The 21,763-nt window shown below is 44.7% G+C and overlaps 1 protein-coding gene across 1 annotated transcript in view; it reads left to right on the top strand.

Annotated features, from left to right (window-relative positions):
• Nucleotides 1–21,332, top strand: part of ACAD9 (acyl-CoA dehydrogenase family member 9) — a 60,719-nt gene extending 39,387 nt beyond the window's left edge. The window contains exons 8-18 of the mRNA XM_028504924.2: nt 3,353–3,426; nt 11,283–11,358; nt 12,985–13,055; nt 15,589–15,708; nt 15,975–16,103; nt 17,070–17,149; nt 17,912–18,038; nt 18,278–18,355; nt 18,925–19,053; nt 19,792–19,864; nt 20,738–21,332. Coding sequence (XP_028360725.1) covers nt 3,353–3,426; nt 11,283–11,358; nt 12,985–13,055; nt 15,589–15,708; nt 15,975–16,103; nt 17,070–17,149; nt 17,912–18,038; nt 18,278–18,355; nt 18,925–19,053; nt 19,792–19,864; nt 20,738–20,838 — 1,058 coding nt within the window. The 3' untranslated portion in view covers nt 20,839–21,332. The remainder of the gene's footprint in view (nt 1–3,352; nt 3,427–11,282; nt 11,359–12,984; nt 13,056–15,588; nt 15,709–15,974; nt 16,104–17,069; nt 17,150–17,911; nt 18,039–18,277; nt 18,356–18,924; nt 19,054–19,791; nt 19,865–20,737) is intronic.
• Nucleotides 21,333–21,763: the final 431 nt, after the last annotated feature.

Here is a 21,763-nt window from a genome sequence, read left to right as displayed (position 1 = left end):
TGTTTATTTTTTGTCATTAAATTATATGAGTCTCTTATATTTTGGATATCAACCCATTATAATTTGCCAGTGTATTTCCCCATTCAGTAAATGGTTGTTTGGTTTGTTGGCAGTTTTCGTCACTGTGCAGAAGCATTTTAGTTTGATGTAGTCCCATTTGTTTAACTTGCTTTTGTTTCCCTTGCTTGATAGGATGTGTCCAAAAAGATACTACTCAGACTGATGTCAAATAGTTTGTTTCCTATGTTTTATTCTAGGAGTTTTATGGTTTCAGTCCTAACATTTAAGTCTTTAACCCATTTTGAGTTTATTCTTGTATATGGTGCAAGAGAGTGGTCTGGTTTCATTTTTTTGCATGTTGTGTGCAATTTTTCCAGTACCTGTTGTTGAAGAGACTGTGGTCAGTCCATTGTATATTTTTATCTCCTTTGTCATAGATGAGCTGACTGTATAAGTGAGTGTTTATTCCTGGGCTCTCTGTTCTGTTCCACTGATTTATGTGTCTTTTGTGTGTGTGTGTGTGTGTGTGAATACCATGCTGTTTTGATTATCATAGCTTTGCAGTGTAGTTTGAGATGAGGGCGCATGATGCCAGCAACTTTGTTCTTCTTTCTTCAGATTGCTTCAACTGTTCAGGATTTTTTGTTGTTCATATAAATCTTAGGATTATTTGTTCTAGTTTTGGGAAGAATGACTATATTCATTGCAGCATTATTTACAATATCCAAGATATGGAAGCAACCTAGGTGTCTGTTGGTGGGCAAAAACAGATGTGGTATGTTACATATTTGGAATATTATGCAGCAATAAAAATGAAAGCTTGCCATTTCTAATAACATAAATTGATCTAGAGGCTATAATGCTGAGTGAAATACGTCGGGCAGGAAAAGACAAATACCATATGGTTTCACTTATATTGAAGTCTAAAAAAAAAAGAAACAAATGAACAAACAAAACAGAATCAGAATCCTAAACTGAGACCAAAAGGGTTTTACCTGAAGGGAGAGTATGGGAGAATGAATGAAAAGGGGAAGGGGAATATAGTCAATAATATTGTGATAATTTTGCACAAATGGTTATTAGAATTAGTGTGGTGATTACATTATAATTTTAAAAATGTTGAATCACTTATATTGTCCAACTGAAACTAATATAACCAATATAATACTATATACCAACTGTACTTAAATTTAAAAAGTTAAAAATAAAGTGCCACAGTGACTACACTTCTCCATGTAATGACCATCAGTGATTTTAAGGTTAGTGAAACAGTCACAGTCTTGTGGAGCTCTCAGCCTTGTGAGGGAGGCATAGTGGACACCAAAAAGGGCAGTGGGGTGTCCTAGGTTATTAACATTCCATTACAGGAAACCCTGTATTCCCAGCCTGGAACCCCCCCCTTCTCCCGCTTCCCTTTCTGCCTACCCAGGCCTGCTTGTGGCCCTTGGTCTGCACTAAGTTTATTTGAGGCTGGGTCCTGTGAGTGGCCTTCAACCCTTCCAGAGCTGCAGTGGAGTCCTCAGAGGGCTCTCTTTCATAGGCCTCCTATTCAGATCATGGAGAGTCTGCTACAGGATTCTGTATACCACCCTGGCACCTCCAGACCCACTTCTGTTTGCCACCCTGTCTTTGGGGACCCTGTGTTCTAGATAGTGGTATTTGCCACTACATACGCTTAGCCTGGTGGGGGCGAGGGTTGACAGAGGGCCCGAGCTCTAACCTGGCTCTGGCACATAGAAGCTTTGTGACCTTGAGAAGCTAGTTGGCTTTTCTTCAGTTTCCTCACCTACAAGAAAGAGATGATAATAGAACCTACATTGTGGAGGTGATATGAAAAGGGAGGGTTACAACATATGTAAAATGCTAAGTTTATGTGGAAGCTGATAATGTTTGTGCTGTTACTGGTATTAACCACCATGACTGGTACTGCTGCCTATTGCATGATGAATGTTCCAACAGATGAAGGAGCAGGCTCAAAGGCCCTGAGATAAAAAGATCCTGGTGTGCTGGTGGGAAAAAGCACCCAGAGTGACTGAAGTGGTAGGAGAGAACAGGGCTGCCACTGTGTACCACTATGGGTGCACTGTCCATACTGATGTCTGGGTAGGTGGTGCCCACTGGGATTATGTAATGGTCCTGTGAGAGGGGCTTGTGCGGCATAAGATGAGATCAGAGAGGGAAGAAGGGTCCTCTCCACATCCAGCAGCCTGTGAAGGAACAAGAGCTGTTAGGAGAAGGGCCTTGCCTCTCAGCCCATGTACTTAAACCATAAATGGGACCCAGTGGCCAGAGTCATGGGTATTTTGTTGTATTTCATAACCAGGCTATTTGGACACAGCTGTAATAATAGAAGAAAAAGTCACCAGACCCTGGTTGCCCACACTTTGTTTGGCTACTGCTTGGCTACTTGAGCCATGACTTCCCTGTCCTGAGCCTCCCTTTTCTCTGGCATTAGTTGCTGGGAGCCACCACTATTATAAAGAACAAAGTTGAGAGGCTTCTGTCCCTTCCTGCCTCTTCCCTCACCCATCATGCTTACTGTAACTGCTCGCATCACGCTGACCTCCACTTCCTTCAACATGCCAGGTACATCCTCACTTTAAGGACTGCTAGTCATCCATAACTGCAGTAACCCTCCTGAGAACTTGCCATTTATTTCTCTTCCATGGTTTCCAGGTGCTCTGGGTTGGGTTCAGGCATGCCATATGTTTGCTTGAACGTTCTGGAGCATGTTCTCACACAGATTATAAGTGCCCAAGGAGCCAAACCAGACTGGATTAACACAGTTAAGACCTGTCTGCTCTTGTTGGATTGGCTCCATGCCCCTGAAGCCACGGCAAGTCACATGGCCAAACCTGGCATTATTGGTAAGGAAAGGCAAATCTGCTCCTCCCACAGAGCCACAGTTCAGGGTTTGGCTGCATTAAAGCAGAGTGAGATAGAACCAATACTCCCATTTGCACTGGGGAACTTAGGAGGAGCAATACCACCTAACAATGTCTCTGGCTCTTTCTTATCCTTCAAACTTCACCTTAGAAAAGTCTCACATAAACCCTTAGTAAAAACAGTATTACCCACCCCTTCCAACCTCCATTTCTGTCACCATGCTGTATTTATTTCATCGATAGCAGTTAACACAGTGTTATAACATCTTGTTTATAGTTTATCTCCCTAACTAAAGTATGAACTCCACAGGGACAGAAACCTTGTTTTTCTGTACTGTCCTATCCATAGATGTAGAGTGACTGAGTGACCAACTGACCGACTGAATGAATGAATGAATTGCATTTCATGCCAGTGCATCAAGTGCAGAGTAGTTTGCATTTAAGGTCTTCAATTTTGTGTGTTTCAGTTTGCGAAGTCCATTTTGAAAACACCAAGGTGCCTGTTGAAAATGTTCTAGGAGAAGTTGGAGGTGGGCTAAAGGTGAGTTGCCAGCAGCAGCTTCTGTGACTACTGTGCAGTTTCATAGTGCAGTTTGTTGGCACCAGCCTTCTGTCTCATCCCTGCTTGTAGCAGACCAGTTTCTGTTGGCCGAGTGACCATGTGTCCTCTGTTGGGAAGTCAGCCAAGTGGAAAGTGGAAAAATTGGCTCCCAGGTGAGGGAGTGTGTGGTTAAAACTGAGTCTCTTCATTTATCTGTGAGCATTGTTTGCTTTGAGTAGGGACATTATCCCTCTCTCCTGAAAGCATAAGAAAGCAGGCCAGCAGGCGCTGGAGAAGCATAGGTTCTTTTAAGTGCACAACCCTGGATCCTGAGTCCCTAAGTTTGTTTGTTGGGTTTGGGTTTGTTTTTTTTTTTGGTAAGATTTATTGTAATGTTTATTGACAAATAATTCATATAACATAAAATTTACCACTTTTCATTGTATACGTTGGTTGTTTTTAGTATATTTGCTATGTTGTGCAGCCATCACCGAGGTCTAATTCCAGAACATTTCCATCCCCCCCAGAAAAAAATGCCATTCCTTTAATTTGCCCTTTCCCTCATCTCTTGGCAATCACTATTTTTATTTCTGTTTTGGATCTGCCTATTTTGAACATTTTATATAAATGAAATCTATGTGTGACCTTTTGTGTTTGGCTTCTTTCACTGGCATGTTTTCAAAGTTTATCCAAATTGTAGCCTTTATCATTGTTTTTAAAGGCTGAATAATATTCCAACCATGTTTTGTTTATTCATTTATAATATCAGCTGATAGACATTAGTATTGTTTCTACTGCTTGGCCATTATCAGTAACGCTGATTTGAACATTCTTGTACAAGTTTTTATGTGAACAATATGTTTTCAGTTCTTATGGGTATTTACCTAGAGGTGAAATTTCTGGGTCACGTGGTGACTGCATGTATAACTTTTTGAGGAACTGCCCGGGTGTTTACCGTGTCTGTACCACTTTATATTCCCATCAGCAGCGTAACAGGGTTCTAATTTCTCCACATCCTTATTGACACGTTATTGTCCATTATAAAAATTATAGTTAACTTAGTGTGTGTGAAGTGGTATCTCATTGTGGTTTGATTTACATTTTCCTAATGACTAATATCTTTTCATGTGTGTATTTGCCATTTGTATATCTTTGGAATATTATCTTTTCAAATCGTTTGCTCATTTTCAAGTTGGGTTCTTTGCCTTTTTTTACTTCCCTGTCCTAATGTACTGGGTCACCTAGATAAGTATCTTTACTCTGGTGTGTCCCCTCTCCCTTTTGGCTGTGAAACAAGGAACAAAGTGACACCTGCCTTCCTCCCCTCCTGGGTATCATGAGAATCAGATAAATGCCGTCAGCCAGTGCTCTTGTTAAGAGGCTGCTCAGTGAACCCTAGCCACTGTGGCTCATTTGGTGGGAATGTCATTCTGTAAACCAAAGGTTGCAGGTTTGATTCTTGGTCAGAGCACATGCCAGGGTTGCAGGTTTGGTGCCCTGGTTAGGGCACAGATGAGAGTGGATTCATGTTTCTTTCTCTGTCTCCTTCCCTTCCCTTCTCTCTAAAGTCAATAAGCATGTCTTTGGGTGAGGATTGAAAAAAAAGAGGCTGCTCAGTGAATGTGGAAAAAAGGGTTGTAGAAGTGGAAGGACAAACAAGGGAGCAGCAGTCTTTGTGCAGTGATAGGCTTGTTTGTTATTCAGGTAACCCAGAAGATACACACATTGGAGAATATAGCGAAAGAGAAAATAAAATGAAACCCACTGAAACCTGTCTCCAAGACAGTTGGCATTCATTGTTCACAATTTTGGTGCTTGCTTTTGTCAACATAAGAAACATTTGGACCTATAGAGAATTCTTGTGAGTTTATTTGAGCCAAATTGACAACAGTTGTCAGGAAGCAAAACCTCAGTGAGTTGAGATAATGTGGCTGTTTTGCCCTTTATTTTATACCTTAAAATCAAAAGAGGAGGGCATAAGTGGGTTCCATAAAATCTATTAGTGATAGATTAGGGAAGCAGGGAGAAGCAAAGCAAGGAAAACTCTGGGATCAAATAAAAAGTAAAATGATAGACATATTTTTTTACAGAGGTAGATAAAGGATAGTGAACAGTCTACAATTAAAATGATAACAATAACAATGAGGGGATCAGTGGTCTCCCCCTGGTGCGGTGCCTGTGTTTTGAGGGTTCTGGAAAAAGGAAATTTGACATTCCAGAGGTATGTTATCACAGATGCAAAAGAGGACAGGTTCAGTTAAGGTAAAGATTGACCTTTGTTTGGGAAAAATACTGGCCTAGGACTACCTCCCATAAATGGCTTTTTGTTAGAAAGTTTTAATTTTCAGACCTTCCCATGTGGTTACTTTCAGTCTCTTTGAGTTTGTAAAATTGCCACACAGGCCTCTACTGAGTTTGTCATGTTTCAAATGTGACCTCTTTTCTTCCATGTTGTTCTAGATCTTTATAAAGACAATTCCTCACAAATATTTGGTGTGTGTGTGTAATATGGCTTGCATTTTTGCATTTATCAGTATATCCTAATATAATCCAAAATTAATTTTAGACTGTAATAAAGAAACAAAAGCATTCATTAGAACAAAAAGAACTGCAGTTCTGGAGATGGTTTCAGGTGACTAAGTTGTGTTGCACAGAGACAAAGGGGATGTTAGAAATGCCCAAGAAATAGAGATTAGAGGAGCCAGAGGAACTGATCAAGTGCCTTTATTTGATGCTGTGCTTACAGGCAGGCTGAGTCTGGACTGACTGCAGCCTTGGTGGGGAGGCAGGAATGGGATTTTTAAAAGGAAAAGCACGGAGCTTGTGGGAAGATAGATAGGGAAGGGGTTGGTCTCTTGTTCTTCTTGGCCGGTGCTTCAGGGTTCCGGGATGTGAGCCCAGACAATGGGTTAAGTAAAGGGCCGGGCTGTTCCCAGGTACAGGAGGTTTAGTCTAAACACTGGCTATTGTGGCTGGTGCCAGATGTCTATTGTGTGTGGTGGGAGAGAGTTTTGATTAAGCTTTGGGCAACCTAGTGAGTTGGGATAACTGAGTCATGGGCAAGCTGGTGGGTTTGGAAAACTGGCCTGACCCTTTCAGGGAAGGCTGCCTTTTATAGCAAATGTTCTCACCCAAGTTCTCAGGTCTGTTTTATATAAATAAGATATCCAATTTTACCATTCTGATTAAATAGGGCAGTTCTCAGTCAGTTGGTAGAAATAGGAAACCCAGTTTTCCCTGTACTGTTTGACCAGCTTGCATAAGCAGTTGGGACAGAGTGCAGGAAGCCATGAGTTCAGTCTGAGATTCTTCCCAGTATAAAGAGTATGTGAGGAGCCCCTGCCAACAAATGTCAGCTAGGCTTTTATTATTTATAAAACTTGGGTCCTGAGTTGGGCATGGGGATTCCATCTTAGCAGGTAAATTCCTTTTCGGGGCTCATATCAAATGAAACTTTCTACTTAAGGTCCACATGATAATCGTTATGCCAGTAAATATATGTTGCTATAAGTTTTTAATGTTCCATTGCATTTCTTCGTGTCATGATGCCAAATTTAATTTTTACCAGGTTCTCAGATTTGGGAATTTAACATTGTTTTCACTTCTTTTTTACTTATCACCATATATCATGTGGCATATATCCTTGTATATACCTTTACACACTTGCTTAATTATTTTGTGAGTTTAAACACCAGTAGTGAAGCCACTGTCTGAAGGTGTGAATGTTTTCAAGTCCTTGATCCATGTTGCCCAGTTGCCGGCTGGAAAGTTGGACCAATGTCTGTCCTTCAATACTGTTGAGGATGCTGCTGTCCCCAATACTTCCCAACACTGCATTAAAATTTCCCCCATTGTTCTAGCGAAAGTGATTGTTATTTTAATATGCAAGAAAACTAGATTTATAAAGCCCTTTTTTTTAATTAGTTGGATTGCTTGACAGTTAGCTTAAGTACTAAACAATGTGATACATTTGGTGATTCCAGAGGTCATGGAATGATCAGATGTCAGGTGAAAATTAAGTGGCTGATGGGAGGCAAAAGTAAACTTCTTTCTCTGGTGTAGTCAGGTTTAGTCAATGGCCAGACTACTTAGGGCATAGAGGCAGTTAAATGACAGGGGCTGTTGAAGGAATGGTTTGCATCTTGCATCTGGGAAAATTGAGATCTAGACTGTAGTTGTAGAAATTACAAAAAGAAACTATTTTGCAGTAGAGAGGTGATAAAGCATGCCAGTGCAGAGTCACAGGAGGAGAGAATGAAATGGGAAGATCAGCCTTTAAGCTCTTGGGCCCCTTGTCAGATATGGCTAAACCCATCAGGTGTTTGATGACAGGGATTGAGACCTAGTGTCAAATCCTTTTCTCCTTTTATTTTTTTTTCTTTTATTTTTTTTTTAATATATTTTATTGATTATGCTATTACAGTTGTCCCATTTCCCCCCTTCTCTCCCCTCCACCCTGTACCTCCCTCCCACCCACATTTCCCCCTTTAGTTCATGTCCATGTGTCATACTTATGAGTTCTTTAGTTTCTACATTTCCCGTACTATTCTTGCCCTCCCCCTATCTATTTTCAACCTACATTCTATGCTACTTATTCTCTATACCTTTTCCCCCTCTCTCCTCTTCCCACCCCTCTGCCGCTAACCCTCCATGTGCCCTCCATTTCTGTGGTTCTGTTCCTGTTCTAATTGTTTACTTAGTTTCTTTTGGTTTTGCTTTAGGTGTGGTTGTTAATATTTGTGAGTTTGCTGTCCTTTTACTATACATGTCTTTTCTTTATCTTCTTTTCTTAGATAAGTCCCTTTAGCATTTCATAAAATAAGGGCTTGGTGATGATGAACTCCTTTAACTTGACCTTATCTGAGAAGCACTTTATCTGCCCTTCCATTCTAAATGAGAGCTTTGCTGGATAGAGCAATCTGGGATGTAGGTCCCTGTCTTTCATGACTTGGAATATTTCTTTCCAGCCCCTTCTTGCCTGTAAGGTCTCTTTTGAGAAATCAGCTGACAGTCTGATGGGAACTCCTTTGTAGGTGACTGTCCCCTTACCTCTTGCTGCTTCTAGGATTCTCTCCTTCGTTTTTACCTTGGCTAATGTAATTATGATGTGCCTTGGTGTGTTTCTTCTTGGGTCCAACTTCTTTGGGGCTCTCTGAGCTTCTTGGACTTCTTGGAAGACTGTTCCCTTTGCCAGATTGGGGAAGTTCTCCTTTATTATTTGTTCAAATACGTGCTCAATCTGTTGCTTTTCCCCTTCCGATTCTGGTAACCCTATAATTCGGATATTGGAACGTTTAAAGGTGTCTTGGATGCTCTTAATCTTTTCCTCAATTTTTTGAATTCTTATTTCATCATGGTTTCCTGCTTGGTTGATTCTGTCTTCCTTCTGGTCCACTGTATTGTTTTGAGACTCATATTCCTTCCTTTCACTATTGGCTGTCCTCCGCATGTCTTCCTGCATCTGTTTTATGGTAATCTGCATTCTTTCATCTAAATTTCATCCAAAATCAACCAGTTCCGTGAGCTTTCTGATCACCAGTGTTTTGAACTGCACATCTGATAGATTGGCTAATTCTTGGTCGCTCAAAAGGATGAGTCCTGGGGGACTGATCTGCCCTGTTGAAAACATTTTTTTCCCCCCATCCCTCCTTTTTTTTTTCCGGTCTGGTTGCTCTTGTTACGGTGGGGGGCGAAGCCTTAGGTGCTCACCGGGGCTGGGCACCCCAGTCGCTAGATTGTGACATTATACGTGGGGGTGGGGCAGGAGCGGGAGCGGGGCGGGAGAAAACAATGGCGGTAGTTCCGTTCCCCTGGACTCAGACCCTTGTCTGGGCTTCTGGGCCGCGAGTTCTGCCCTGGTCCACAATCGTTACCCCTCTGAGTCTGCCAGCCGCAGCTTGCGTACTCAGGGATCACCGCTTCCTTCTTGCGCGCCGGATGGCTTTTTCGCCGATTTCGCGCCAAACCTTCCCCCGACCTCCGCGCACCGCCGACCCGAGCCAACCCCGTGCCCACCCGGCTCGTCTTCTCCTACCAGTCCGGATGAACGCGTCTACTTCAACTTCTTGGCTGCCCGACTTCCATTCAGATAAATCCTCTGCCGGATCTGGGTGTTATTCTGATAGTAAATTATTGTTGTAAATTATTGGTTTTCTAATCTTGGTTGTACAAGGAGGTACGGTGCGTCCACCTATTCCTCCATCTTGCCGGAAGTCCTCCTTTTATTTTTGTTTGTTGTTTTAAGTGAGGTTAAGAATAAAGTATAAAGGGGCTGTGAAGTGAATTTTGTTTATGAAACTAGGAGCTGGCTTTTAAAAGCTCATTTGGAAAGAGGAAAGGGAATACAGATGGGAGAATTTAGTTCCTCTTCATGTTCTGGTCAGTGTCTTCCCGTGTCCTGAGTGAGACACGTGAAGCCTGAAATTAGAAATTAGAGGGCCCTTGAGAAAGTGGTGTGACTTAACCAAGCCCTCTCATTCAGGCTGGGCCTGACCCTCAGGGTTTAGCCTTGTCTTCCTCATGTCCCAGCTGCCTTTGACTGAGTGGTTTAAAACCAACACTTGCCCTTCCTAGTAGCTGGAGCAGTTGTTTCCAATCTCACTAGTCCCACAGGATCTGTTGAAGGATTCTCCCATTAGGTTTTTTAACAAGTAATTATAAATGCAGATAAATTTGCATGTTTGATTAATATAAGACACACATAGTCAAGCAATCTGTAAAAAGTAGCATTGCATTTGCAGTTGAGCTGTTAGGAAATTAACAGAATTCAGAAACACCTTTCTTCCCCTCCCCCAGACCTCAGCCATGCCTTTGGGCATCATGGGCTTGATCAGAGGCTTGACATATCACAACCGTCCTTTAGGAGGCTTGTGCTGGTGGCCATGTGTTGATGCTGGACTTGGAATGCCCTTGTCCCTGGGATGGCCGGGTAGACCCAGCTCAGGGATCTCCTTGGCTGAGAACCTTTGCTACCCAGCATCCCTCTCCCCACACCAAAAGAAACATGCACTCACCCCTTCCCACTGGACTTGTGTGCCTGCTCTTTATTCTACCATTATACCGCTGACCACTTGTTGCCTAGTCCGCTGTTTGCCTCTTTGCCCCTTGTGGTCTAAGGGACCTCGATGAATCTCGATAGTCTAGTACTCAGGAAGCAGTGTGTATACACAAATGTGTGCCTGTCTCTCTTCCCCAGCTGCTCACCATCTGCATTAGGTAGGAAGTTAACATTGGAAAAGAGGAGAGAAGCTGACAAAGCTCCTTAAGAAGTGTGTCATTATTGTAGGAATTCAGTGGAGGAGAAGCATGTTATGTTAGTGGAGAGAGCATGGGTCTGTGTGTCAGACAGGATGCTTGCTGTGTGACCTTAAGAGAATCCTCTCTCCAGTCTGAACCTCAGGTTCTGATCTGTAAAATGAGGATCCTGATACTGAAGCGTTAACTGGGAAAGTCTAAATAGCTTGCAGCATGTACCCAGAAACGTGAAGTAAATTTTAGTTACTACTCCTTTCTCTAAGGACTAAGAGAAATGGTCTGTCCTTTTGGAATGAGGTTGTCCAATTACTTTTTGAGTGGTGACTCCAAGGATGTTTATGAGAGCCATAACAAGGATGGAGTGACCTTGTTTTGAAGTGTTGGGAGTATACTCTCTCCCTGCTCAGTGAGGATTGGCAGGAGGACTGACTCGGCCCAGATGCCCAAGTCTTCAGAGACTTGTCTTTTTTTTTTTTTTTTCAAACCTGCCGGTACTGTTGTGATTGTCACCTCTGATCCTCCAGGGCCCTTGGGCTTTTCGTGGGTAAGCAGGCCTCTGAGGGAATAGAATCCACAGTGAGCCTCCTATGCTTTCTCTGCAGGTGGCCATGAACATCCTCAACAGTGGGCGGTTCAGCATGGGCAGCTCTGTGGCTGGGATGCTCAAGAAATTGATCGGTAGGTAAGTCAGGGACAGGAACCCTATGCAGCACAGCCTTGTCCCTGCTGCCTGTACTCCAGTCTCAAGGCTTTAACATGTCCTCAGGGCAAGTTGGTGCTGAGCCAGGCCACCTGAACAAATGGTCCCACTCAAGTTTAGAACCTGGGTTTTTGTTTAGACCAAAGAATATACTCAGTCTGTCCCCAAAGGGTATTCATGTTTTAATATTCCTCTGTTTTACCTAAGTGGGGAGGAGGAGTGGACATTCTGTTAGAGATGGAGAGAGGTTGCTGCTCTGACTACTACAAATGGAGACCCTTAGTGAACATCCTAGCGTGAGCCAGACACTCATAAACATTAGCACTGATTTTTACAAGACCCCTGTTTGTAGGTGACTTTTCACAGTGGGTGAGGAATGGGAGCAGGTTTGGAACTCAGATCTCTTAGCCTCTTGATCTTCCCTTTGTTTTTTTCTGTTAGGATACTTGAAATCTGGATTTTCCTTTGACAGTGAACTTAGCTACCCTATAAGGGTGTGTTGGGCACAGAACATTATTACTATGTTAGCTTTGTGGAAGTGACTGAGGGATATGCAGGGGGCCCTGGGGTTTGCTCAGAGTACTTACGAAGTTCAGGGCAAGTTGTGGACAAGAAGGCTTTTTTTTGGGTTCTTACCTCCATTTTATAGATGAAGAGACTGATGCTCAGAGAGGGTAAGCATTGCCTGAGGCCATGCACCTGGCTCTCAAAGCTGACCTTGTCAATCTCCCAACTCACTCTGCTCAGAGTGCTACTCGCACTCTGCCAAGCTGCTCCCAAGCTCCCAAGGCCCCAAAGCCCTCTGGACTTCTTCCCCATCTGGAAATTTCTCAGTACAAGAACTTTGCAGGGACACTCATGGTCAGCCTCTCCCCAAAGGATATAGAACCTCTGATGAGATCCTCAGTTCCGGGAATGTGTGAATGTGAGTGCCTGTTTACCTTACAGGCCCACCATGGGGAGCATTTGTGATTGGATCATACGTATGAAAGTGTTTGGAGAACACTGAGTGTAGGGAGCAGAGTGTTGCTGACTGGGTAGGATGCTGCTGTATTCAGTTAGGTAACTTCCAAGCTGGGCTGATGACTCAGTATATGTTTACAGCTATATACTTAGAAGCCATAGGCCCAAGTTTTCAAAAGACCACCTTGCTTCGGTGATGAACAGCTATGACAGGTGTCAACCAGACCCTACTTCTGTCTAGGGTGTTTCTGGGTCCCCAGCTTTACCCTAGATGCCATCTACCTGAATCTCATGTAATCTTAAAAACTCTGTGAGGTTGGTGGTATTGTTCAGGGAAGTAAAGTTCTTTGGCCTGGGTGAGCAACTGGTAAGGAAAGAGTGCCAGATTCAAACCTGTGTTTGACTTCAATCTCTGCTTCCACATCTGTCCACTGCCGTAGACACCGCTAGGAGTGGATAGTCCCTCCTCCAGTCTGGATTCACTAGGAAGCAGGGGCTCTGCCTTTTGGGGTACTTGGTCTCAGCAGACCTGTTTCACATAGTTCCTGCATGAGTGTTTGAAAGGTAATGGTGATAGACTTAGGAAATCATCTTAGGACAACCAGAAAATTGTTCTTTTTAAAAACTCTGCTCTTTTTCAGAAATGACTGCTGAATATGCCTGCACGAGGAAACAGTTCAACAGGAACCTCAGTGAATTTGGATTAATTCAGGTACTGATGGTTGTACATTGGTACATCTGTTGATTTCACTGTGTAAGCATTATATGTGTGCTTGGGGTGTCTGTACTGACGATTCCTATGCAGTGACTGAGGAAGAAGACAAGGCTTTATTTGTTTGTTTGTTTGTTTTTGTAAATTTATTTTTTTATTGTTGTTGACTTATAGTTATCTTGCCTCTTTCCCATTGCTCACCCCCACCATCCCCACTCCCACAGTCACTACCCCCACATTATCCATGTCCATGAGTTCTCTATTCTTATTCCTTTGCTTGCCACCTCCCTTCTTGTCAATGGCCATTTCTTTATTTCCAGCTCTCTGGTTCTTTTTTGCTTATTTGTTTGTTTTGTTGATTAGGTTCCATGGATAAGTGAGATCATATGGTATTTCTCTTTCATCACCTGGCTTATTTCACTTAGCATAATGCTCTCCAATTCTATCCATGCTATCACAAAAGGTAGGAGTTCCTTCTTTCTTTCTGCTGTGTAGTATTCCATCATGTAAATATGCCACAGTTTTTTGATCCACTCATTTACTGATGGGCACTTAGGCTGTTTCCAGCACTTGGCTATTGTAAATTGTGCTGCTATGAACATTGGGGTGTATAGGTTCTTTTAAATTGGTGACTCAGGATTCTTAGGGTGTATATTCCCAGGGGTGGGATTGCTGGATCAAAAGGCACATCCATCTTTAGTTTTCTGAGGAAATTCCATACTGTTTTGCACAGTGGCTGTACCAGTCTGCATTCCCACCAGCAGTGCACTAGCGTTCCCTTTCTCTACAACCCTGCCAGCATTTAGTTGATTTATTAATGATGGCCATTCTGACCGGTATGAGGTAGAATCTTATTGTGGTTTTAATTTGTATCTCTCTGGTGGCTAGTGATGCTAAGCATCCTTTCACATGCCTCTGGGTCCTCTGTATGTCCTCCTTGGAAAAATGTCTGTTCAGGTCCTTTGCCCATTTTTTAATTGGATTGCTTGTCTTCCTGGTATGGAGTCATATGAGTTCTTTATATATTTCAGAGATCAAACCCTTGTCTGAGGTATCATTGGCAAATATATTTTCCCATATGGTTGGTTCTCTTTATGTTTTCTGTAGCTGTGCAGAAGCTTTTTATTTTGATGAGATCCCATTTGTTTATTCATTCCTTTACGTCCCTTGCTTTAGAGAATGTATCAGTGAAAATATTGCTGTGTGGAATCTCTGAAATTTTAGTGCCTATGTTTTCCTCCAGCACTTTTATAGTGTCTTGACTTATATTTAAGCCTCTTATCCATCTTAAGTTTATTCTTGTGTATGGTGTAAGTTGGTGGTCTTGTTTCATTTTTTTGCATGTACTTGTCCATGTGTCCCAACACCATTTGTTGAAGAGGCTATTTTTACTCCATTTATGTTCCTGCCCCCTTTGTCAAATATTAACTGACCGTATTGGCATAGGTTTATTTCTGGGTCTCTATTCTGTTCCATTGGTCTATGTACCTGTTTTTATGCCAGTACTAGGTTGTTTTGATTACAATGGCCTTGTGATATAGTTTGATATCAGGTATTGCGATCCCTCCTACTTTGTTCTTCTTTTTCAGAATTGCTGCGGCTATTTGGGGACGTTTATGGTTCATATTAATTTTTGAAATATTTGTTTTATATCTGTGAAATATGTTATTGGTATTTTGATAGGAATTGCATTGTATCTACGAATTGCTTTTGGTAGTATTTTGATGATGTTAATTCTTCCCATCCATCAACATGTTGTATGCTTCTTTTTCTTTGTGTCTTCCTTAATTTCTTTCTTCAGTGTTGTGTAGTTTTCTGCGTACAGGTCTTTTACCTCCTTGGTTAAGTTTATTCCAAAGTATTATATTTTTCTTGTTGCTATAGTAAATGTGATTTTTTCTCCTAATTTCTGTTTCTGATATTTCATTGTTGGTATACAAAAATGCCTTTGATTTCTGAATATTGACTTTGTATCCCGTATTTGGCCACATTCACTTATTAGATTGAGTAGTTTTTTGGTAGAGTCTGTAGGGTTTTCGATGTACACTATCATGTCATCTGGGAACAATGACAGCTTTACTTCTTCCTTTCCAATTTGGATGCCACGCGGCTTTATTTATTTATTTATTTAAAATAGTATTCTCCTTTTGATTTTTTAAAAAGACTTTATTTATATATTTTTAGACATACAGGATGGACATAGGGAGGGAGAAAGGGAGGGAGCAAAACGTGAATGTAAGGTTGCCTCTCACATGCCCCCCACTAGGGACGTGGCCCACAACCCAGGCATGTGCCCTGACTGGGAATTGATCCAGTAACTCTTTGGTTTACAGGCTGGTGCTCAGTCTACTGAGCCCAACCAGCCAGAGTGGCAAGGCTTTATTTAATATGATAGTTTTTTGTGAATGCTAGGACTTGGTTTTCTTGTTCAGTGTGAGGCTTTGGGCTTAATTATATTTTCTGTTTATTGGCAAATTTGGATCTTAGCACATTTAAAATGTTTCTTGATTGTGTTTTTTTCTGACTACTGCAGGAAAAATTTGCCTTGATGGCTCAGAAGACTTATGTAATGGAAAGTATGGCCTACCTCACTGCCGGAATGCTGGATCAACCAGGGTTTCCTGACTGCTCCATTGAGACTGCCATGGTGAAGGTAATTCTAGCACATCAGAGGGAAGTTGAGCAAAGCTCCTTAGCTACAGCTGGTCATTGTGGTCAAGGAAGGAAAAGGACTTGCCTGAGGTTACCCAGTGAGACCAAGACTATCAGGGCTCCTGCTTGTCTTGGTCTCATCACAAAGCCCAGTTTTCCTTCGAGCCTATCATTCATCGCCAGCCACTCTGCCTTTGTTCTGAGGTCCTCCTTTTGGAAGGGAGTCAGGACGACCTTGTGCTGACCTTGCTTCCTGGTTTGTGGTAGGTGTTCAGCTCAGAGGCTGCCTGGCAGTGTGTGAGTGAAGCCCTGCAGATCCTTGGAGGCTCAGGCTACGTGAGGGACTACCCCTACGAGCGCATGCTGCGTGACGCCCGCATCCTGCTCATCTTTGAGGTGGGTGCTGTGCTGCCAGCTCCATCTTGTTTCACCATGGACCCCCTGAGCCTCCTGGTTCTGGCTCCATGCTGGCTTGTGCGTTCTCTCGTTTAACCTTCCTCACAGCACAGCCTAGACTCTGTTCTGCAGTGAAGAGGCTGAGGCTGAGAGGCCAAGCAGCTCACCAAGGGTCCCACTCCCAACGGCCCTTTCCGCTGAGCCTACCACCTCCTGGCAACCCGCCAGAGGTCTTTGCCAAGTTACTTCTGCTGGGTGTGGTGGGACAAGCAGAGATCTTCTCATAAGAGGATAATCTCTGAGGGCTTTCCTAGCCCAGCACTTTTCACTTTTTAATTGCTTTCCCCTGTGAGTTCACAAGCGTAAACATGCTGAGGAGGATCTGGGTGGGGAACAAATGGGGGGTGGGGCCAGAGAGACACCTCAGACACCATTCTATCTTTGGAGTGCTAGTTGTCTTGGTTGTGTGGACTGACCGACCCAGGAGGAAACCAGAATAGCAAGGAGTAAGGGACAGAGGTGCATCTCTCCCAAGGGGACTGACGTCTCATGAAGCAAATGTACTTGGCCCTTTGGGGACTTTGACCAGGCCTGGGGAGGGCTGTATGGGCCAAGGACAGGGAAACAGAACATGCTAGGAGGCCTAGACAGGACCTTACCTGCCAGCTCTATGTGAATGGAGAGAGAATAAGCAAATTTTATTGGAGAAGTAGTCAGTCCTGCTTGGTGGAACTAGGGCAGGTGATGGAGTAGGTGAGGAGAGGATGGAAGGGGAGACAAGTAGCCCCATTGTAGAGGACCTTGGATCTTACTCTGAGGACAAGAAATTATGAAAAGTCATGGCTCTGTTTGCAATAGTTCTGTAGGATAGGTGAGTGGACAATGGCATGGTCTGCCTGGTCACATATGCAGTACACTGGGGCTAACTTCATGGGGCAGCTTTGACATTTCCACTGTTGACCACAGGGAACCAATGAGATTCTCCGGATGCACATTGCCCTGACAGGCCTGCAGCATGCTGGCCGCATCCTGACTGCAAGGATCAAGTAGGTGCCCTTTCCCCTCGTTGTTCCTCAGGTCCCACCTGGCAGAGCTGAAATCATTCACTGGGTGGCTGGAGAAAGGGAAGGTGGGCAGGAGCCTTTGCCAGTGACTGTTGGGCCTTGAAAGCCAGGCTCCAGAGTTTAGCCTTTACTTGAAGGTGATAGGAGGGGCCCGCTGCTTCAGGAATCCCTCAGTGCCCTGTCCTTATGGCCATTCCCCTGACAGTTCTTGTTTCCCATGCTGCAGGGAGCTGTGTTTTCAGAATCTGGGAATGAGAGGTGCTCCTTAAACAGATGCCAATGTCAAGACCAATGCAGACCAATTTATTTCTTTTCTCTTTCCCTTGTTCTCTGTCTCTTGCTCTCTCCTCAGTCCCTATCCTGGGGCTAGGGCAATTAGAAATCACTGCCGGACCCCATGAACAGGTTATGCCGAGCATTTTGCAGAGCACTTATAGTAAGAGAATGACCTGAAAGCTGGCTGTGACTTAGTTCTCTATGGAGGAAGCACAAGTGCAGCTCTACCTCAGAGGAGACTGGCTGGTCTTGACAGGCTGGAGGGGCTCATCCTGCAGCCAGGTGTCCAGCAAGGCTGGGGGAAGGTCATATAGTTAGGGCCTGAGTTAGCCGTTTATGGCTATGCATAGTCAGGGAGAAGGAATGGGTGCCCTAGAGCTCCGGGATACCTATCAGTGGGGGTTTGTGTTGCTGGACAGTGGGAGGAATGGTAGGGCCTCAGATCATGGGTCCATGGGCTTTCTGCAGTGAACTTAAACAGGGTAATGTGACCACTGTCTTGGATACTGTTGGCCGGCGGCTTCGGGACTCCTTGGGTCGAACCGTGGACTTGGGGCTGACGGGGAATCTTGGAGCTGTACACCCCAGTGTTGCGGTGAGTGAGCCCAGAGGGTGTAGCATGTTGGATATCTCCTCCCCAAGAGGGAAGTGACCAGGGGCGTTGGGATAGACCATCCAGTCTGAGGGACAGCTGATACCCTGTCTCCACACTGTCATGATGGAGAACAGCCTGCATGTTAACCCCGCATCCCCTGCCATGCTCTGTGCCAGTGGGACGGAATGGGCATCATGGGGAGGGGGTACTGCACTGAGTCCTTTCCTCTGACCTACCAGGACAGCGCCAGAAAGCTCGAGGAGAACGTGTATTACTTTGGGCGCACTGTGGAGACGTTGCTGCTCCGCTTTGGCAAGGTATTGGTCCCCTGCCAGACCTGGGGTGGCAGGCCCTCCAACTTTGGAGTTAAGGATATGGGGCCAGCATCTGTGAAATGTTTTACAAGTACTTACCTTTAGAAATAGGGCCAGGAAGAAATTTTGCTCACTTGGAGAAGGTGGGGTGGGGAGGCAGGGCTGTCTGTGGCTGCCTGTCCTGTGGACCACTCAGCTAGCTGGGGTGAGCACCCCCTAGGTGAACAGAAGCTCCCTGCATTTGGTGGAGGCAGCCTGGGCCTGAATCTCAGGACCTGATCTGTGAGGCTCTTGCTTCTGTCAGTATATTAAGCCCCGGCCTCCGGTCTCAGCCAGGTTCCTGGACCTAGTCGTGCCTTGACCCTTCCCCAAATCTAGACAGAGTAAGTGGAAAATAGAAGGTAGCCATGAACCAACTTCTCACTCCATGGGGAAAGGCAACTTTAGCACCTCTAACCAGAGGCATAAAGTGAGGCTTAGAGATGGGTAAAGGTATGCTCAGGAAGGGACTGTCGGGGGTGGGGGGTGTGTCCCAGGTAATGAGACTCCAACCTGGGCATCTGTGTTCCCAGACCATTGTGGAAGAGCAGATGGTCTTGAAGCGTGTGGCCAACATCCTCATCAACCTGTATGGCATGACAGCTGTGCTGTCTCGGGCCAGCCGCTCAATGCGAGCAGGACTTCGGAACCATGACCATGAGGTGAGCATTCCCGGCCCTGCCCTACTTAGCCCCCACACAGGCAGCTTCCCACTGACTTGGTCCTGCTGCACTTTATTGAGGCCCATTAGTTGGGGTTTATGGGTCATTTGGTGATATGGCCCAGTTGAAGAATCTTATGTGGGAGGGCCTATACAAAGCAAGGGCCTTGGCACCCAATTGTGGTCCCAGAGAGCGTGAGTTAAGTGCAGCATCCATGTAGCAGTTGACCAGGAGGCAGATGGATTTGCCGAGTTGTGGCTGTGGCCTTTTGTGAGCACTGAAGCTCCTATGGGGTATGAGGGTTTCTGTTGCTCTGGACACAGAGCCACTCCCTTTCATTTTCCTCCCTGAAAGAGAAAGATGGGTGAATGGTGGGGTTTCAAACCTAGTTCCCTCACCCTGTCTGTCCTCCTCATCCTGCTGGAGGGGGTGGATGCAGTCACTGAGTGCCTGCTGTGTATTTGGTATTTATGTGCCTTGATGTACCTGGTGGCCATAGGAATTGTGTTGTCTTTCTTTCAGCAGAGCAAACAGACTCAGATGTTGAATGATTTGCCCTTTGGACAGAGCTGGTTTGGCTTAGGGCTAGAATTAGAACCTAAAATAGTGTGACTCTTGAGCCAGGCCTCTTGACCCTAGCCAAGCTGTCCAGTAGTACTGTGAAGCTTAGAGGTCAGTCACCAGCCAGGGGTTGCCCTTTGATCCACAGAGGGTTCTCTCTGACCTTGGTTCTGGCAGGTTCTGCTGGCCAACATCTTCTGCACAGAAGCTTATTCCCAGAATCTCTTCACTTTATCTCAGCTGGACAAGTGTGAGTAGGGTTGTCTTGGGAGGGGGCGGGAGAGAGGGTCTGATTCCAGGCGACTGATTCCAGTGAGCTGTTTCTGGACCCTGTCAGGCTCCCATGACCTGCTGGCTGCTCACAACTTCTGCCTTGAGTGAGGGCTGGGTAAGACTTGTGCTGAGGAATTCAGAGCTCTGCCAGAGTCTCTGAGTAGGCCTTGCTGAAGGCCATCTGCCCAGGGTAGATTCACAAAAGAAGAAGGAGTTTCTCCTGCTTTTTTACCCCTGCACTACAGTGGAAATGAAACTGCCCTACCTGCAGATGTCTCAGGATGCTTCCCTAGACTGTGCAGGGATTTTGTTTTTGCTGCTCAGTCTTTTCAGTTTGTCTGGAATGCTCATCCTCTTTCATAGCCATATGGCCATATCTTAGAATATGTAGCTTAAATTCTCTTTCTGACCCTACAGTCCTGCTGGTCTTCAAGGCTCCCCTGAAGAGACCAGCCCTGTTGCTAAGGATTGTGGAGAGGGGCACATAATTCTGTGTAGGTCCTGGCTCTGCTTGCTGGCCAGGCACCCTCCACAGTGCTGGCCTGACTGTTAATGTGCTGTGGAGAGCTAGGAAATAGTTTCCTCTGCAATAATAGGTTTGAATCACAAAGGGGTCTTTTATTGAGAAAGTGCCTTCTCCCACAAAATCTGGAGTTTTTAGAGATTAACAGGATGAGCTCTTTGTTATTTGGAATGAAGCTTTTCTAGCTCAGAATCACTTCCTGGGGCTTTGGATGAGTGGGAGGAGTGGTGTGGTCACTCCCAGGCTGACTACTGGAAAAAATGCCCCAGCAATATTTCTGCTGTCACAATGCAGAAAGATCATCTAGTGTCTCTTTTCCCCTCTCAGATTCTCCAGATAATCTAGATGAACAGATCAAGAAAGTGTCTCAGCAGATCCTAGAGAGGCGAGCATACATCTGTGCCCATCCTCTGGACCGTACATCCTGAGGGACGGTGTTCTCTGCTGCTGCCATCCCCTAGGCCACAGGACATTGCTGAACAACTCTCATTTTTTCCAGAAGATGTAGAACCTGGAATTATTTCAAGTTGAACTATTGCTTCCCAGTCTTCATCTGAAGGTCTTTCTCCTGGCCTGAGGGAGCCTCTTCTAGACCTGACCTCTGGGCACTGCTGCCTGACATGATCCCAGGTTCTAAACAGAGATGAAGAGAGAGAGAATGGAGTTTCTGAAACCTGGGATTGGAGGATGTGCTATCAGTTTAGGAAACCTTGCAATGGAAACTGCGGCCTGTGCTGCTACCTCTGTGGCAGGAGCCTGTGGGGCCTGTTTCAGGCATGGATGACCATTTCTACTAGACTACACATTACCCAAGAAACAGCTTGAAAGCTGTATGTGTGCCATTCAGACTAGGTCAAGGTGCACTAAAAACATGTACTGGGAAACATTTAACAGAGGGGAATATAAAATGGCACAGTTTGTATTTACCCTTCTGGTCATGTTTGTCCTCAGAACCAGCCTTTAATGGAAGACAGCATGACCCTAACAACCACTCTTTGGTGATGGCTTCCAGTCCCTTGTGTCCTCACCCTGCAAGAAGAAGGCCCTGAAACCTGAGGAGCAGGTGGCCACTGCAGAGCCATGGGGGTTACGAGTCCTGTTTTTTATCTCTCTCAGGTGATGATGGGTGGAAAACAGCATTGCTTGTTACCTGACGACATATGCTTTTTTCCACCTGAGCTTTTCCACCTGTTTTCTTTGCAAGGATTGCCCTCTACTTTTGAAGTGAGGGGGGAAAAAGTGTCTTTAGGTGGCACTAACAGGCCTTTGCATTTCTCCAGGTTTCCTTCTGCTACTTGCTGGATGTAATGCATGCTGGCAGGTTTTAAACTTTAGTCTGGTTTCTGGGTGATT

Source organism: Phyllostomus discolor, chromosome 2, assembly GCF_004126475.2.
Source record: "Phyllostomus discolor isolate MPI-MPIP mPhyDis1 chromosome 2, mPhyDis1.pri.v3, whole genome shotgun sequence".
NCBI classification, from domain to species: domain Eukaryota; kingdom Metazoa; phylum Chordata; class Mammalia; order Chiroptera; family Phyllostomidae; genus Phyllostomus; species Phyllostomus discolor.
This window is presented reverse-complemented; position numbering and strand designations above follow the sequence as displayed.